At 44.8% G+C, this 18863-nt stretch overlaps 1 protein-coding gene and 1 non-coding gene across 3 annotated transcripts; both read left to right on the forward strand.

Moving 5' to 3' along the window:
- Positions 1-2970: 2970 nt before the first annotated feature.
- LOC112253685 (autophagy-related protein 9A) lies at positions 2971-12868 on the forward strand. Of its 2 annotated transcripts, none has more exons than XM_042323933.1 (20): positions 2971-3124; positions 3441-3569; positions 4377-4527; positions 4624-4667; positions 4914-4978; positions 5145-5294; positions 5458-5599; positions 5775-5915; positions 6073-6193; positions 6354-6529; positions 6638-6760; positions 6916-7103; positions 7176-7329; positions 7583-7762; positions 7896-8096; positions 9620-9840; positions 9927-10044; positions 10212-10500; positions 10618-10760; positions 10840-12868. In XM_042323933.1, exons 3-20 carry the CDS (start codon positions 4422-4424, stop codon positions 10846-10848), a joined length of 2571 nt encoding a protein of 856 aa, XP_042179867.1. In that variant the 5' UTR covers positions 2971-3124; positions 3441-3569; positions 4377-4421; the 3' UTR covers positions 10849-12868. The 2 variants fall into 2 exon arrangements, with proteins under 2 accessions (XP_042179867.1, XP_042179866.1); XM_042323932.1 differs by having other exon boundaries at positions 4380-4527.
- A 4621-nt stretch (positions 12869-17489) lies between these two features.
- Positions 17490-17562, forward strand: trnak-uuu. Its single transcript has one exon. It is a non-coding gene; the product is annotated as a tRNA-Lys (tRNA).
- The last annotated feature ends 1301 nt before the right edge of the window (positions 17563-18863 follow it).

Below are 18863 nucleotides of genomic sequence, written 5' to 3' on the forward strand. Positions count from 1 at the left end.
GTAACGAAGCATCTCACTGTTAGTCTACAGCTGTTGTTTACGAAGCATGTGTTAAATAGAATGTGATTTGATCCAACCAGTTACCGACCTTGGGGTTTTTGACCTATTTTTCAGAAACTTACTGTTAATTTGTCAGTACACTGCATTTAAGTTTGTTTTACACACTGAGGGTTGTGTTGTGGACAGAAGGTGTTTCCTCTTTACCGATTTCCATATCATCATATTAGCATCTCAGTATCAACTAGGGGTTGTTGTCAGAATAGATGTGTGTGTATATAAGCTGTACAGTCTTGGCCAAATGTTTTGAGAATGACACAAATAAAAAATTTCACAAAGTCTGCTGCCTCAGTTTGTATGATGGCAATTTGCATATACTCCAGAATGTTATGAAGAGTGATCAGATGAATTGTAATTAATTGCAAAGTCCCTCTTTGCCATGCAAATTAACTGAATCCCCCAAAAACATTTCCACTGCATTTCAGCCCTGCCACAAAAGGACCAGCTGACATCATGTCAGTGATTCTCTTGTTAACACAGGTGTGAGTGTTGACGAGGACAAGGCTGGAGATCACTCTGTCATGCTAATTGAGTTTGAATAACGGACTGGAAGCTTCAAAAGGAGGGTGGTGCTTGGAATCATTGTTCTTCCTCTGTCCAACCATAGTTACCTGCAAGGAAACACGTGCCGTCATCATTGCTTTGCACAAAAATGGCTTCACAGGCAAAGATATTGCTGCCAAAAAGATTGCACCTAAATCAACCATTTATCGGATCATCAAGAACTTCAAGGAGAGCGGTTCAATTGTTGTGAAGAAGGCTTCAGGGCGCCCAAGACAGTCCAGCAAGCACCAGGACTGTCTCCTAAAGTTGATTCAGCTGCGGGATCGGGGCACGACCAGTACAGAGCTTGCTCATAAATGGCAGCAGGCAGGTGTGAGTGCATCTGCACGCACAGTGAGGCAAAGACTTTTGGAGGATGGCCTGGTGTTAAGAAGGGCAGCAAAGAAGCCACTTCTGTCCAGGAAAAACATCAGGGTCAGACTGATATTCTGCAAAAGGTACAGGGATTGGACTGCTGAGGACTGGGGTAAAGTGATTTTCTCTGATGAATCCCCTTTCCGATTGTTTGGGGCATCAAGAAAAAAGCTTGTCCGGAGAAGACAAGGTGAGGGCTACCATCAGTCCTGTGTCATGCCAACAGTAAAGCATCCTGAGACCATTCATGTGTGGGGTTGCTTCTCAGCCAAGGGAGTGGGTTCACTCACAATTTTGCCTAAGAACACAGCCATGAATAAAGAATGGTACCAACACATCCTCCGAGAGCAACTTCTCCCAACCATCCAGGAACAGTTTGGTGGAAAACAATGCCTTTTCCAGTATGATGGAGCACCTTGCCATAAGGCAAAAGTGATAACTAAGTGGCTCGGGGAACAAAACATCGATATTTTGGGTCCATGGCCAGGAAACTCCCCAAACCTTAATCCCATTGAGAACTTGTGATTCCAAGAGGCGGGTGGACAAACAAAAACACACAAATTCTGACAAACTCCAAGCATTGATTATGCAAAAATGGGCTGCCATCAGTCAGGATGTGACCCAGAAGTTAATTGACAGTATGCCAGGGTGGATTGCAGAGGTCTTGAAAAAGAAGGGTCAATACTGCAAATATGGACTCTTTGCATCAACTTCATGTAATTGTCATTAAAAGCCTTTGACACTTATGCAATGCTTGTAATTATACTTCAGTATTTCATAGTAACATCTGACAAAAATATCTAAAAACACTGAAGCAGCAAACTTTGTGGAAATTAATATTTGTGTCCTTCTCAAAACTTTTGGCCACGACTGTACACTCCTAGAAAAAAGGGTTCTTCGGCTTTCCCTATAAGACGACCCTTTTTGGTTCCAGGTAGAACTCTTTTCGGGTTCCATGTGAAGGGTTCTACATGGACCTCAAAAGGGTTCTACCTGATTCCAAAAGGGTTCTTCTACCTGGAACCAAAAAGGGACAGCTGAAGAATCCTTTTAGGTTCTAGATACCACTTTTATTATTATCTTGGACAGACTTTATCAGATTATCCCAAATGAATCCTAATCCTAATCGCACCAGATGTAATAGCACTACTCACAATAATGATTAGATTACACAAGCCTGCGCACACACGCATACAACGATAGACAGCGAGAGAAAGGGGGTAGAGGGTGAGACAGAGAGCGAGGTGGGGAGAATGAAAGGATGAAACAGATGGCCAAGTAATGTTCTTACATATTCAACACACAGGTGTCCGTTAGAGTTAACAGACACACTGAACAAAAGGCCAGCTGTCACTCCAGCGGCCCACAGTCACATGATGAATATTCTCATCCACACACTCCACAATGTCTATATGGCATTTTTTGAGAACAAACAACTTGGTTAAAAGCAGATACGTGTAATTGTGAGTCTAATCGACTTCATCATTACTGTAAGGCACAGCCAATGTAACTCAAACTTTAGCAATAGGTTGGGTTTATAGCCCAACCCAGAGGTGAGCTTCAGTATAGCAGCACCCCCGAATGTGTCAATGTTGTTGTAATACCATAAATATCCACTAAGGGGCGGTAAAACACCATTCATTTAATTTTCAGGCGCGCCCATGGATATCGTATAGGCTTTAATTAAAAATGACTGTACATTCAATTCATCATTGACGTTTTCTCGTCGTCAGGAATGATATGTAGTCTAGATACTTTTCAGTTTTAGATGACGATATTTGAGATTGCTTTATATTTAATTCAAAACATGGAGGAATATCATAATTGACCATTGACCAAAACCTGCATGTCATAAACCCTGTATGAGCTCAAAGGGCGTGTCAAGAAAGCTGAAGCAGGGAGCTTTGGGAGTCCGCCTCTTTGGGAGTCCGCATCTGTCTATGACTGGCTGTTTTCTTCTCCGTTTAGGAAAAACACTCTTCTGATTGGCTAAACCAGGTATCCATCAACCATGACATGCATTGATGTACATAATGTACAACCAAATTTCGCCTCTGACTCAAAAATAAACAGGAAAACAAAGCCTAGACGTACTCTATAAACAAGGGCTCGGCAATTCTCATTGACGATCAGTCCGCCTGCGTCAAAGGTAGGCTGCGACCCGATAACATTTTCAACAGAATAATAGTCTAGTGCAGTAAAATATAGAGCTAAATCCCTGTGATGATTTTGTAGATCTGTCATGAACATGCAGCTTTCTTCAACAATAGCATTTTGCCAATATCCTGAGAACCAAATCATCTTCACGGTTTCGGTTCTTCCTAGGGTACACTTTCCCGGGCTGCCTAGCTAACGTTACATGTATTTATTTTTTATATCACGGCTATATTGTAAGCAATGGGATCGGTTTGTCGTTGCAATTTCATGATTTTAGAATTGTAATGTCCCATGTTCTCTTTCTGTAGGGTGAAATGTAAGCGGTAATCCCCTGACGTGTAATGATCCTGGAATGGAGCTAATCTATACTTGGTCAACAGATGTGGGCTATTTTCTTGTGTGTAGGCCTAAATACGTGTAGCCGAATCATTTTCCAGGTAAACTATTTGCTGATGACTTCAAGATGCAACAATATTTCCACTTACATGTAGATTATAGCATAGGAGGGGGCTGCGTGTCTCTCGTCATTGTCGCCTTTCAAAAGGCCAGCAGCACCAGGAACGCTTATTGTTTATAAGTTAAAGCCACGCTGCGCACGTCGGCCAAAAAGCTTGTATAGACTCGGTTTTTGTCGCTAACAAATTGTCACATGAGTAAATTCAGAGCCATAGGCTCTACGTAAAACAGTAGGATATGTGTAGGCTACAATGTGGTTTAAAACGCTCTCTGTCACAATATCCGTCGTTATGATTCCGCTGGAGTCGCAGAGCACATTTCGCAACACTGTCCATTGTGTCAGCAGCGTTCTGTCTACATTGGCCAACATGATTAACGTAGGCTGTTTTATACTAGGCAAACGGTCATGGAACTTTTGTGGTATTATGGCATATGATTTGCTGCAAGAATAGTTTTTGTGTGCCTATATCCACACCTGTCAGTTGTCTTGTCTGTCTCGTGTCTTTCAAGCATGTCCATGTTCCAGTGATGGGTGGAGCACAGGTGTGATGTGGCTTATTGACATGTTTGGCTTCCTTTCCTTTCCTCGCCTCCTCTCCTTTATCTACTTTCATGTGAGGAGCTGGATAGGTGAAAGTCAGAAAGAGGTTCCCTCTGTTACTCAATCCAGTGCAGATGAGGGAAGAGAAAGACACATGGTTATTGTAATACAGACTATCTGTGGATTTATGGCACTGATCTCTCTTTCTCTCTCTCCCACCCTTTCTGTGGTCCACTGGTCCAATCAGTAGCTAGGGGCTTGATTGCTGGGGGTAACTGAAGCTGTGGTTACCATGGCGGCACACTTTGACACAGAGTACCAGCGCCTAGAGGCTTCATACAGCGACTCTCCACCAGGAGAGGAGAACCTACTGGTGCACGTACCTGACGGAAACAAGTGTAAAGTTCTTAAGTAGATTCACACACACACACACACACACACACACACACACACACACACACTAACCTGTTTTTGTTATTGACTGTTCTCTGCAGCCCCGTGGCACCACATAGAGAACCTGGACCTGTTCTTCCAGAGGATATCCTTTTACCCCTCTGTGTCTCTGTACTCCCGGATCATTCACTACTACAACTACCCCGGGGGTTATTTTAAGACTGGGAGGGTCAACACCTTCCAGGAGAAGAATAGCCTGCACGCCCACTAGCTCTCCAGGAGGAGGAATGTTGAGCTGGTGACCTGAGTTAATTCTATAGCCGACTAGACTTTCATTATGAGAGGACACATGCTACTTTTATGTCATCATCTGATCCTTGACCCCTGACACGTCTATAACCTGCACCAGAAGAATGGCTTCACTTGTATGCTGCTGGGAGAGGTCTTTGAGCTGGTGTAAGTACACAGTGTGTGTGTGTATGCTGCTGGGAGAGGTCTTTGAGCTGGTGTAAGTACACAGTGTGTGTGTGTCTGTGTCTTCTATGTGGTCCATGTCTGTGTCCTGTGGGTTCGTTTTCAACTTTCCTCTCTCTCCTCTTTCCCCATTTCTCCCCTTCTGTAGCCAGTTGCTGTTTGTGGTCGGATTCACAGTCTTCTTGGCTAACTGTGTGGACTATGACATTCTGTTCGCTAACAAGTTTGTCAACCACACCGACTCCTCCAAAGTCACTCTGCCTGACGCCTTCCTGCCTGTGGACGTCTGCAGCGCAAGGTAAGGCTTATAAACACTTCATAAATGTTTTATAAATGCATTATAAACACTTTATTAGCACATCTTTTGCACTCAAGTTACTAAGGAATGCCGGAAAATGTCCTTACTGCTTTTTGTTTCCCCACCGGTATCCATGACAACCTGCTTGTTGTTTTCCCGCCAGTATCCGTGACAACGTGACAGTGATGTTTGTATTGATGATATCTGGAGTGTTCTGGCTGCATCGCCTCATCAAGTTCATCTACAACGTCTGCTGCTACTGGGAGATACGCTCCTTCTACACCAACGCACTCAAGATGAGCATGGTGTGTGTGGGTGTGTGTGTGTGTCTGTCTGTCTGCGTGTCTTCAACCTACTGGTTTAACTACTGATCTTCCTCCCCTCCTCTCCTCCCCCTCACCTCCTCCTTGTCTCCTCCTCCTCTCCCCCTCTCCTCCTCCTTGTCTCCTCCTCCCCTCCCCCTTCTCCTCCCCCCTCTAGGCAGAGCTGCCATACTTCACATGGCAGGAGGTTCAGGCCCGGATCGTTGAGATCCAGAAGGAACATCAGATCTGTATCCACAAGAAAGAACTCACAGAACTGGACATATATCACCGTATCCTGCGCTTCAAAAACTACATGGTGTGTGTGTGTGTGTGTGTCTGTGTGCACACACGTGTGTTTGTGCTCGTGTCAGAGTACATCTTCTACCATCTACCATTCCTCACTTGTACCCCTACTACTGAACCACCTGTCAATCAAAAACAACACCACCTAAACCCCTTTCTTCTTCCTCCAGGTTGCCATGGTAAATAAGTCCCTCCTTCCTGTGCGTTTCCGCCCGCCACTACTTGGGGAGTGTGTGTTTTACACCCGCGGCCTCAAGTACAATTTTGAACTCATCCTCTTCTGGGGGCCAGGTTGGTGTGTGTGTTTTGGAGTTTGTGCTCGGTACACTTTGTTTGGTACACTTTTCACCTCTCTCGCTGTCTCTCTTCCTCTCTCTCTGTCTCTCTTCCTCTCTCTGTGTCTCTCTCTCTCTCTCTGTCTCTCTCTCTCTCTCTCACCCCCACTTCCCAGGCTCTCTGTTTGAGAGTGAGTGGAGTTTGAAGCCGCAGTATAAGAGAGGTGGTAACAGGTTGGAGCTGGCAGACAAACTGGCGTCACGTATACTGTGGATCGGCATCGCCAACCTCTTACTCTGTCCTGTCGTACTGGTCTGGCAAATACTGTATGCCTTCTTCAGCTATACAGAGGTAGGGACACGCACACACCGCTGTGCTCCGTTATGGAGGTGTAGCAGATGCTGTAAAGCTCATTTATTGTGTCTGTGTGTGTGTGTGTGTGTGTGTGTGTGTGTGTAGGTGATAAAGCGTGAGCCAGGTAGTTTGGGAGCGAGGTGTTGGTCTCTGTACGGTCGATGTTACCTTCGCCACTTCAATGAGCTGGACCACGAACTGATGTCACGGCTCAGCAAGGGCTACAAAGTAGGACTGACACACACACACACACACACACACACACACACAGAAGGTGTGTAAGGTAATTATTGTGATATTGATGAACTGATTCTTGTCTGTTGCTGTCAGTGGTGTCTAAATTCCAGATGTCCTTCACTTCCGTGCGTGTGTCCCACCTCCAGGCGTCCTCCAGGTATATGAACTGCTTCCTGTCCTCGTTGCTGACGGTGGTGGCTAAGAACGTGGCATTTTTTGCTGGCTCCCTATTGGCTGTCCTCATTGCGCTGACCATCTACGACGAAGACGTCCTCGCCGTGGAACACGTCCTGTCGTCCATCACCCTGCTGGGAGTGTGTATCACTGTCTGCAGGTGTGTGTGTGTGTGTGTGTCTGTGTGCTAAGTCATTTTGAAGGGTTTGGTACATTCTCCCTCTCTCCTCAGGTCTTTTATCCCTGACAAACACCTGGTCTACTGTCCAGAGCAGCTGCTCAGGTTGATCCTGGCTCACATCCACTACATGCCAGACCACTGGCAGGGCAACGCCCATCGCTACGAGACACGAGACCAGTTCTCACAGCTCTTCCAGTACAAGGCTGTGAGTAAGCACTATAGTCATAACCTTTTCCACTCTTTTTATAAAGCAGGAACTTATGAGTCATTTCTGAAGCACATAGCATATTCCTCTCTACCTGGCCAGAGACTGTATTCACAAAACATCTCAGATTAGAAGTGCTGGTCTAGGATCAGTGTTCCATTTTTAAGGTCGCAATGAGGACGATTATATGCACGGGGGGGGCCTGATCCCAGATCAGCATTCAGGTGTTTTAACCTTTCCTCTGCCTGTCCAGGTGTTTATCCTAGAGGAGCTGACCAGCCCCCTGGTGACTCCCTTCATCCTGATCTTCAGTCTGAGGAGGAAGTCTCTGGAGATCATTGACTTCTTCAGGAACTTCACCGTGGAGGTGGTAGGGGTGGGAGACACCTGCTCCTTCGCTCAGATGGACATCAGACAGCACGGACACCCCGCGGTGAGTCTCTCTCCCTCACACACACACACACACACACACACACACAGATGAGCAATGCATAAATAGTGACTCTCTTTCCCCTCCCTAACTCCTTCCTTTTCTCCTTTCTCTTACTTCCTCTTCCTCCCTCCAGTGGATGTCTGAGGGGAAGACAGAGGCATCTATTTACCAACAGGCAGAGGATGGGAAGACTGAGCTGTCCCTGATGCATTTTGCCCTCACCAACCCCCAGTGGCAGCCCCCCACTGAGACCACTCACTTCATCAGCCAGCTGAAGGAGAGAGTACAGAGAGAGACTACAGGAGACGGACACACTCTCACCTCACTGTCAGAGGTAGGGAGACGGACACACTCTCACCTCACTGTCAGAGGTAGGGAGACGGACACACTCTCACCTCACTGTCAGAGATAGGGAGACGGACACACTCTCACCTCACTGTCAGAGGTAGGGAGACGGACACACTCTCACCTCACTGTCAGAGATAGGGAGACGGACACACTCTCACCTCACTGTCCGGGTCAGAGGTAGGGAGACGGACACACTCTCACCTCACTGTCCGGGTCAGAGGTAGGGAGACGGACACACTCTCACCTCACTGTCAGAGGTAGGGAGACGGACACACTCTCACCTCACTGTCAGAGGTAGGGAGACGGACACACTCTCACCTCACTGTCAGAGGTAGGGAGACGGACACACTCTCACCTCACTGTCAGAGGTAGGGAGACGGACACACTCTCACCTCACTGTCCGGGTCAGAGGTAGGGAGACAGACACACTCTCACCTCACTGTCAGAGGTAGGGAGACGGACACACTCTCACCTCACTGTCAGAGGTAGGGAGAGGGACACACTCTCACCTCACTGTCAGAGGTAGGGAGACGGACACACTCTCACCTCACTGAATGGGTCAGAGGTAGGGAGAGGGACACACTCTCACCTCACTGTCAGAGGTAGGGAGAGGGACACACTCTCACCTCACTGTCAGAGGTAGGGAGACGGACACACTCTCACCTCACTGTCAGAGGTAGGGAGACGGACACACTCTCACCTCACTGTCAGAGGTAGGGAGACGGACACACTCTCACCTCACTGTCAGAGGTAGGGAGACGGACACACTCTCACCTCACTGTCAGAGGTAGGGAGACGGACACACTCTCACCTCACTGTCCGGGTCAGAGGTAGGGAGACAGACACACTCTCACCTCACTGTCAGAGGTAGGGTAGACGGACACACTCTCACCTCACTGTCAGAGGTAGGGAGACGGACACACTCTCACCTCACTGTCCGGGTCAGAGGTAGGGAGACGGATACACTCTCACCTCACTGAATGGGTCAGAGGTAGGGAGACGGACACACTCTCACCTCACTGTCAGAGGTAGGGAGACGGACACACTCTCACCTCACTGTCCGGGTCAGAGGTAGGGAGACGGACACACTCTCACCTCACTGTCAGAGGTAGGGAGACGGACACACTCTCACCTCACTGTCCGGGTCAGAGGTAGGGAGACGGACACACTCTCACCTCACTGTCCGGGTCAGAGGTAGGGAGACGGACACACTCTCACCTCACTGTCAGAGGTAGGGAGAGGGACACACTCTCACCTCACTGTCAGAGGTAGGGAGACGGACACACTCTCACCTCACTGTCAGAGGTAGGGAGACGGACACACTCTCACCTCACTGTCCGGGTCAGAGGTAGGGAGACGGACAGACATGCCAATACATACATTTGACACTTCAATTTTGATCTCAAGTTTAACATTGTATACATTTCTGAGTTTTTTGATTACACTGATATTAAAGGTCAAAATCGAATTCTCTGTCTCTCTCTGTGTGTGTGTCGCTCGCCCTCTCAGCCAAGGAGTCTGATAGCTAACTTCCTGGCAGGTCCCCCCTCATTGGCCTCTCTTCATCTGGGGCGGGACGGCTCCTTGGCCAATCACGGGCCGGTGGGTGTTAGCGACGGGGCGTCAGCCTTGCGCTCCCTCTCAGTCAGCAGCATGAGGGGCAGCTGTAGTTCCACCCATAGGTCAGCCGGACACGCCTCTTCTGCAAGCAGAGCCATGGCGGGATCAAGGTAAAGCCCACACTCCTCCCACAACTAATCAAGCAATCTATCAACTAATCTAATCTAATCTATCAACTAATCTTTCTCCCTCCCAGTACTGATGCTCAAACTGCTAGTTCAGGCAGTAGTGTGTGGGAAGGTCAACTGACAAGTCTCGTCCTATCAGAATACGCCTCCACGGAGATGAGCATCCACGCACTCTATATACATGAGGTTTGTCTGTGTCTGGATGGATGGTTTTAAAGATTTTGCAATAAAGAGCATCAAAAGTAAATGCGTCTCTCCCCCTCCCCTCTCTCTCCCACTTCCACTTCTCCCCTCCCTCCTTCCTCTCCCCTCGCTCCCACTTCCCCTCTCCCCCTCCTCCTCCCTCTATGTAGCTCCGTAAGCAGCAGTCTGGAGGGGAGTTGTCCCGGCACACCTGGCACAGGCAGGACAGTGACGACAGTAGTGACAGCGTCACCGAGGAGGGGGGTTCAGGGGGAGGAAACACTAACCCCCGAAAGCCCATCCCCCGCTCACACACCTTCCCTATCTCCACCCCTATCTCAACCCCCGGCCCTATCCCCAGCTCTAACTCGGGCCCTAACCCTGACCGAGGTACCACCCCGGGACAGGAAGTGGCACCACTCCAGAGCAACAGCCAGCGTCACTACGGGGGGAACACGGGTAACCCTGACAACCATGAAAAATGATACACTCATTCCCTAATATGTAATTATATTGAAGATGACTGATATGGATCATACTGATATCACTCTGTGTGTGTGTGTGTTACTCCTCCAGACTCTGTCGGCCCGGGGGGCAGAGTGGTGAGGTCGGAGCGTGTGCCCATAGGGGGTTGGGCAGAGGAGGGACATGGAGGCCGACACCCCGACACTGTACCTGAGGAGCGCTCAGAGGACGACATGCCTCCCAACATACACAAGGTGTTTACAAAATCACACACACACACAGGCCCTGTGTCAGTGTATGGGGTTCCATATCATTGTTTTCCTCTCTCCTCAGGTGACGTAACTGACCAGAGAGACCCCCCCCCCCTTCACAAACACATCACACATCCTCATCCTACCAGAGCAGAACTTCCTGCTCATCTGTGAACTTTTGACCATGGCTTCACCTTTGACCCCAGATAGACAGACCTGTGGGATAGCAGCATGCCATGTTATTCACTCTGGGCTAGAGAAAAACAATCGAGTAACAGTGTGAAGATGACCAGGACTTTTTCTTGACACCCTGTGGATGACACTTCAGCCAATCAAGTGGCGGTGGTTGATGACTTCATCATAACTGGCAGCATGGAAACCGTAGCATATTTATCGGCTTTTATAGTTGCCTCCTAGACACTAATCTAAGGTCAGCTTTATGGTTTGTCGCCGTAATGGTTACGGTTAGGATGTGTGGATTAGAGATCTGTGCCTAAGGGCAACTTCTATCCAGAGATGACTTTTTCTTCTTGGGTGTAAACTGCCATTAATGTACCTTTTTAAAGATGTCATTACTAAATGTTAAGTTTCTTTTTTTAAATTCTTTGTTTTTTCTCTTTGTGTTGCTTATATTTATTGTACTTACAGAGAAAAAGTGTGTGTGTGTGTGTGTGTGTGTGTGTGACATGACAGGAGAGCGGATTCCAACAAAGTATGACTGCACTGGCACAATGAATCCTTTTGGGTTTGGGTGGTAGATTTGGTGATGGTGTTGTACAAAGACCTCCTAGACATGAAGCAGGTACTAAACCGATATACACTGCGTGCATAGACATACTGGTATGAATCAAATCAGGACGCTGGACTATTCTAAGTAAATCATCGAGGTGTAGATGGTTAATAAATAGGGATATACAAGAAACGCATCATAGTTATTGATTTTGTGCCAAAGCAAACTTACCAGGCTGGTTGGAACGTGTAACTTCAGCCTCTTCAGTGCCATATTTATGCTCTTAAAGCGGCAATCCAATAGTTGAAATGATACAAAGCACCCCTCATCACTGTTTCAGTAAAAGGTTGAAGGATGGGGCTGGAGAAATGGAACCACACTCAAATTCATAGATGGAGCCGTGGATGCAAGGACTTACCATCCATTTTGTTTTAACCCTGTTTTGAAGCTACAGTGTTTGTTTACATATAAAAATGTGTATTTTGGCTTCTGATGAGGTATGACAGTGGAACTAAGCTCATTGGGCATTTATACGTTTTTCTCTCCAAGAATCAATGGGTTTATATCCTAAATGGATGCAAGTCCAAAAATGGAAATAGTAACTGCAGATTGCCCCTTTAAGCACAACGGTCTCATAACTATACAGCAATGAATCTTCAATCAACACTAACAACTGGACAGATTAGTCAGCATCAGGTCAACTGCATGTTTATTTCTGCCCAACTGTCTGGGGGAAAAAAGAGAATGCACTTTAATGACTTTTGTTGAATCCAAAGCATGTCATTTATCAGTATATTGGTTTTGATCATTTCATATTTGTATGACTTTATTTTAACCAGGGCTTGTGCCACCGTCAGAGAGTTGAGGTTGAGATGCATGGTGATTTACAGCTGTTTTTGCTGTTCACACCGACTCTGGACTCACAAGTAGACTAGCCTGGTCCCAGATCTGTTTAAGTGCTGTATAACCAGCCCCCATATGGTCGACCATGCAGCGCTAACAGATCTGGGACCAGGCTAAAGATGACAGATGCTTCCAATAGATACAGTCAGAGACTCTACAGCTGGGTATTAATTTCTAGATGGCAAAGGTCATCAGTGCTGCTCACTTCATTGATTGATATATTCATGTAATTGAGTGGCCAGCCAGAGAGTCCAATCTGAATCAGACCCTGGATGAAAATAGAAGGCAGACGTGGAGGAATGGATCTGAATAATGTAAAGGGTCTCCTGGGACACAGTGGAACGAGTTTAACAACGAGGTAGTAGAATGCCTGAGCTGACACATATATAGCCTATCGGTTTTTGTTTTTATAGATTTTGCTGTAAATTGCCATTTTGTACAGTTGGAAATCATCAATAAATTGTATTTATTTATGTAATTCAAGTTTTGTATGTATGAGGATACACATGGTATACACCGTCCAATTAAATTCTTACTTGTAATAAATAATAAAATGTAAGAGTATGAACATAAAGTAAATGGCTCAGTAGAATAGAATAAACATTTTAGCATAAGTATATGGCAGTTTTTGTTTTTTTTTTGGGGGGGGGGATTCAATGAAAACAGACTCTTCAGAAAGTGGGGGAAAACACCCCTCTCTATGTGGCAAAATGCCCCCCGAAGATGAATGTGTTCAAATATTTCATTGTGGCATTTTATTGTAATTGACTTTTAAAAGCTAAAGTCTAATGATCTTTTTTTAATTAAATGAATCAAAAATCAGAAAACAAAATGGCATTTTGCACATCTCACTATTAATATCCTCACAATAACCAGGTTTCCATCCAACCTTTTTATGCTCGTAAAGTACATACATGTAATGACAGGCCTGATTGAAAAAACACTTTTCAGTTAACTTTCCAAATGTCGACAAAATAAAATATATTTCATATTTTTCGGTAAAATAAATTGTGCAAAAAATGTCTGTGGAAATCCTTTAATTCGCAGTTATTGATATAATAGGCATGATATTTAAGTAAACTTGGAGTCACGCGATGAGATGTGTGGTCCTCCCACTACGACTCATTGGGCAGGCATACAGTTTATTTAAATTACAGATTAAATAAATTATGGTAAACTTCACAGGGTAGTGAAAAGTGCAAGGTGATGAGATTGATGCTCCTTTCTAAAATATTGAGGATCTTATTCTGATGAGATGATAATCGATGCTTGGCTGCCGTGAGACAAATAAAAATAATCTTGCTCTTTTGTCCATAATAATAATATCATTATGTAATCATATAAGCCAGGGATGGGAAACTTCAGTCCTTGGGGACCGATAGTGGTATCACACTTTCCCCCCCATCCCTAGAAAACACAGCTGATTAAGTCACTCAAACAAAACGGTTTGATCAAATATTTAGTCATTTAGGAAAAGTGATATACCTTTTTATATATACCAGTAGGGGAGCCTAAATATAACTAATCCACTTGATTAGAGATAATCTTTTTTATCAGTTTTTATTTTATTTTAAGTCAGTATGTTTGGGACAAAATGCCCCCAAGACAATCGATGCAAGTCAATGGTACCTACTGTATATATTAGCATTTACCAAATAATTTCCAAAACATCTGTAAGTAACTTCTTTGAGTTACCCAATCAATTTGAGATATTTTAGGATTACTTGGACAGGAAGGGTGGAAATAAAAAGACATCAAAGTTCATCAAAACCTCATCATAAAACAGGGTTCCATCCAATTTGGTGATAGATTTTCATGTGAATATTCGAAAACACACATAAAAACAATATGAGCATTTTCCCACCAGAGATGTGTGTCCATGATATTGACTTGTTGCAGATTAAAGGTTCTGCGTGATGACATAGAGCACATAAAGTACATGATATTGACTTGTTGCAGATTAAAGGTTCTGCGTGATGACATAGAGCACATAAAGTACATGATATTGACTTGTTGCAGATTAAAGGTTCTGCGTGATGATATAGTGCACATAAAATACCTTTTGCTGTTAAATTGCCATGTACCAAATAACAAACACAAGTTAAATGGGCTTCCATTGCATTTTCAATTCTACTGATGTTTTTCTCACACTCTGGCATTGGCATGTGTGCAGAGTTTCCCAAACTCTGTCCTAGGGCCTCCCCACTCACGGTACTGCTGATTCATATAACCAACTCATCATCAAGCTTTGATTATTTGAATCATATACGGACTACATCAGGGATGGGCAGCTCCAGTCCTTTTGGGGCACTGTGAAGTCCATGGAGAATAAGAGCACCTCCTCCCAGCTGCCCACTGCACTGAAGCAAGGAAACACTGTTACCACCGATAAATCTACGATAATCGATCATTTCAATAAGCATTCTTCTACGGCTTGCCATGCTTTTCCCCTAGCTACCCCTACCCCGGCCAACAGCTCTGCACCCCCCGCACAAACTTGCCCAAGTCCCCCCCCCCACTTCTCCTTCACCCAAATCCAGACAGCTGATGTTCTGAAAGAGCTGCAAAATCTGGATCCCTACAAATCAGATGGGCTAGACAATCTGGACCCTCTCTTTCTAAAATTATCCTCAGAAATTGTTGCAACCCCTATTACTAGCCTGTTAAACATCTCTGTCACGCCCTGACCTTAGAGAGACGTTTTATTTCTCTATTTGGTTAGGCCAGGGTGTAATGTGGGGTGGGCATTCTATGTTCTATTTTCTATGTTTTTGTAATTCTTTGTTTTGTCTCTGATTGGGAACCATACATAGGCAGCCCTTTTTCCCCACCTGTCTTTGTGGGTAGTTAACTTTGTTTATGGCACATAGCCCTTAAGCGTCATGGTTGTGTTTGTATTGGTTATTGTTTTTGTCGGCATCATCCTAATAAAAAGGAATATGTACGCTCACCACGCTGCACTTTGGTCTACTTCTTTCAACGGCCGTGACAGTCTCTTTCATATCGTCTGAAATCCCCAAAGATTGGAAAGCTGCCGCGGTCATCCCCCTCTTCAAAGGGGGAGACACTCTAGACCCAAACTGTTATAGACCTACAGTTGAAGTCGGAAGTTGACATAATTAGGTTGGAATCATTAAAACTAGTTTTTCAACTACTCCACACATTTCTTGTTAAAAAACTATAGGTTTGGTAAGTCAGTTAGGACATCTACTTTGTGCAAGACACAATTTTTCCAACAATTGTTTATAGACAGATTATTTCACTTATAATTCTCTGTATCACAATTGCAGTGGGTCAGAAGTTGACATACACTAAATTGACTGTGCCTTTAAACAGCTTGGAAAATTACAGAAAATTATGTCATGGCTTTAGAAGCTTCTAATAGACTAATTGACATCATTTGAGTCAATTGGATGTATTTCAATGTATTTCAAGGCCTACCTTCAAACTCAGTGCCTCTTTGCTTGACATCGTGGGAAAATCAAAAGAAATCAGCCAAGACCTCTGGAAATAAATTGTAGACCTCCACAAGTCTGGTTCATCCTTGGGAGCAATTTCCAAATGCTTGAAGGAACCACGTTAATCTGTACAAACAATAGTACGCGAGTATAAACACCATGGGACCACGCAGCCGTCATACCGCTCAGGAAGGAGACGTGTTCTGTCTCCTAAAGATGAACGTACTTTGGTGCGAAAAGTTCAAATCAATCCCAAAAACAACAGCAAAGCAGCTTGTGAAGATGCTGGAGGAAACAGGTACAAAATTATCTATATCCACAGTAAAACGAGTCCTATATCAACATAAACTAAATGGCTGTTGAGCAAGGAAGAAGCCACTGCTCCAAAACCGCCATAAAAAAGCCAGACTATTTTTGGAGAAATGTCCTCTGGTCTGATGAAACAAAGATAGAACTGTTTGGCCATAATGACCATCGTTATGTTTGGAGGAAAAAGGGGGCGGCTTGCAAGTCGAAGAACTCCATCAAAGGGGGTGGCAACATCATGTTGTGGGGGTGCTTTGCTGCAAGAGGGACTGGTGCACTTCACAAAATAGATGGCATCATGAGGATGGGGAATTATGTGGATATATTGAAGCAACATCTCAAGACATCAGTCAGGAAGTTAAAACTTGGTCGCAAATGGGTCTTCCAAATGGACAATGACCCCAAGCATGCTTCCAAAGTTGTGTCAAAATGGCTTAAAGACAGCATAGGCTGACTATCCTACTGATTCTTGACTTCGGCGATGTCATTTACAAAATAGGCTCCAACACTCTACTCAGCAAATTGGATGTAGTCTATCACAGTGCCATCCATTTTGTCACCAAAGCCCCATATACTACTCACCACTGCAACCTGTATGCTCTCGTCGGCTGGCCCTCGCTACATATTCGTCGCCAAACCGACTCACTCCGGGTCATCTATAAGTCTTTGCTAGGTACCTGGTTAAATAAAAGTGAAATAATTTTTTTTGATTGGTGTCACACTTTTGCCCCAGCCTCAGCTAACACACCTGACTCCAATAATCAACTAATCATGATCTTCAGTTTAGAATGACATTAGTTGAATAAAAGTTGAGATGAGACAGATGGCATTTTTAGTTGAGCAAGACTAGTGGCACCCAAGGTAAGTGTCGAACACTTTTGGGAGACATAAAGTGGTTTGTGTGAGAATTACAGGAGCGGGGCGTTTAACCCCAAGCCACCCACATACAAGGAAGGTACAATTTATAGTCCAATGTTTACAAGTGTTTTGGGGAAGGTGGGATTTGGGTGCAAGTGTTTAAATTGAACAGTATTTAGCAATCAACATAAAAATCTATCGATATAAATTGTATAGTGTTTACCGGTTAATCTATCGTCAACAACTTTCCCTTATTCACAAGTATCCCACAAAACAATTGACCAGTCAAGACTACACCACCAGGTGGCAGGCTACTCCCCTCAACAATGACTCCTGTGCTGTCCCACACATCAGTGTCAACATTGACTCCTGTCCCGCTCATCAAAGGAGCAGACAGTTCTAGTATTTATGTCCGTCATCATTTCTGAGAGTTTCAACCGTTGGATTTGATATATAATGGCAATTATGCCTACAAGAGCCCGGATAGCTCAGTCGGTAGAGCATCAGACTTTTAATCTGAGGGTCCAGGGTTCAAGTCCCTGTTCGGGCGATAGCGTTTTCTCTCCAGGTGTTTTAGAATCGTATAACCAATCATAATAGGTAGGTCAATTATGCAAATCACCTGCCGTACAATTTTCAGAGAAGAGTGACCTCTGTTGAACAGGTAAGCTTGCAAAAGAGATGTGTGCACTGAAAAAAAAACTAGATGTAATTCGTCCTCGGTTCTGAAGTTTATACATTTGTTGTTACATACTTTTGCGTACTTTAAATTTGAAGTATATCCCGTACCAAGGGGGTTTTAAAGGGGGTTCATGTCAGATGAACGACAGGTATGCAAGTAGGCCAATGGCTGACCTCGTACTGGGACTATGAATCGGAGTTGGCTATGCTCGCCTACAAATGGTTAAGCGATCTGCTATTACACACGGATAATAAGCAGATACATTACTAATAATATAGTGGCCAATAGATTTTTTTTATGTACAAGAAAGTAATTAATGAACTGAGTTGCAGGCCTAGAAAAGGACTCAGTCTTGAATGCAGGGGAAAAACAGCACAAAATGTGCACCATTTTGGGTCCCCAGGACCAGGATTGAGAACCACTGGCTGTATTGTTCTGCATATGGTGTTGCAACAATCTTCAAGTCAAAGTTTATTGGTCCATACACAGATTTGCAGATGTTATTTCAGGTGCAGCGAAATGCTTGTTTCTAGCTCCAACAGTGCAGTTATGCTTAGTAAAAAAAAAACAATACACATGTAGTCTCATAAAAAAATGAAGAAATATCAGAACGAGCCATGTCAGAGACCGGGATATAAATATACACAGTGTACAAAAACATTAAGGACACCTTCGTAGTATTAAGTTGCAATTGGGTTGAGGTTCGGGTGATTGGTTTGTCTCTGATTGGGAACCATACATAGGCAGCCCTTTTTCCCCACCTGTCTTTGGGGAGGCCCGGTATTCACTCTCCTTCTTGGTCAAATAGCTTTGAGGTGTGCTTTGGGTCATTGTCCTGTTGAAAAACAAATAGTAGTCCCACTAAGTGCAAACCAGATAGGATGACGTAGCACTGCAGAATGCTGTGGTTGCCATGCTGGTTAAGTGTGCCTTGAATTCTAAATAAATAACTGACAGTGTCACCAGCAAAGCATCCTCACACCATCCCACCTCCTCCTCCGTGCTTCATGGTGGGAATCACATGATCAGAGATAATCCGTTCACCTGGTCTGTGTCTCACAAAGACATTGAGGTTGGAACCAAACATTTCCAATTTGGATTTATCAGACCAAAGGACAGATTTCCAGGTGACTACGTCATGAAGCTGGTCGAGAGAATGCCAAGAGTGT

Source organism: Oncorhynchus tshawytscha, linkage group LG07 (genome assembly GCF_018296145.1).
Source record: "Oncorhynchus tshawytscha isolate Ot180627B linkage group LG07, Otsh_v2.0, whole genome shotgun sequence".
NCBI classification, from domain to species: domain Eukaryota; kingdom Metazoa; phylum Chordata; class Actinopteri; order Salmoniformes; family Salmonidae; genus Oncorhynchus; species Oncorhynchus tshawytscha.

Coding starts and splice junctions, on each gene's coding strand:
- LOC112253685 (XM_042323933.1), top strand. CDS start 4,422: ATGGCGGCACACTTTGACACAGAGTACCAGCGCCTAGAGGCTTCATAC. Junction 5,916..6,072: donor TGCGCTTCAAAAACTACATG/GTGTGTGTGTGT, acceptor TTCTTCCTCCAG/GTTGCCATGGTAAATAAGTC. Junction 10,045..10,211: donor ACGCACTCTATATACATGAG/GTTTGTCTGTGT, acceptor CCCTCTATGTAG/CTCCGTAAGCAGCAGTCTGG.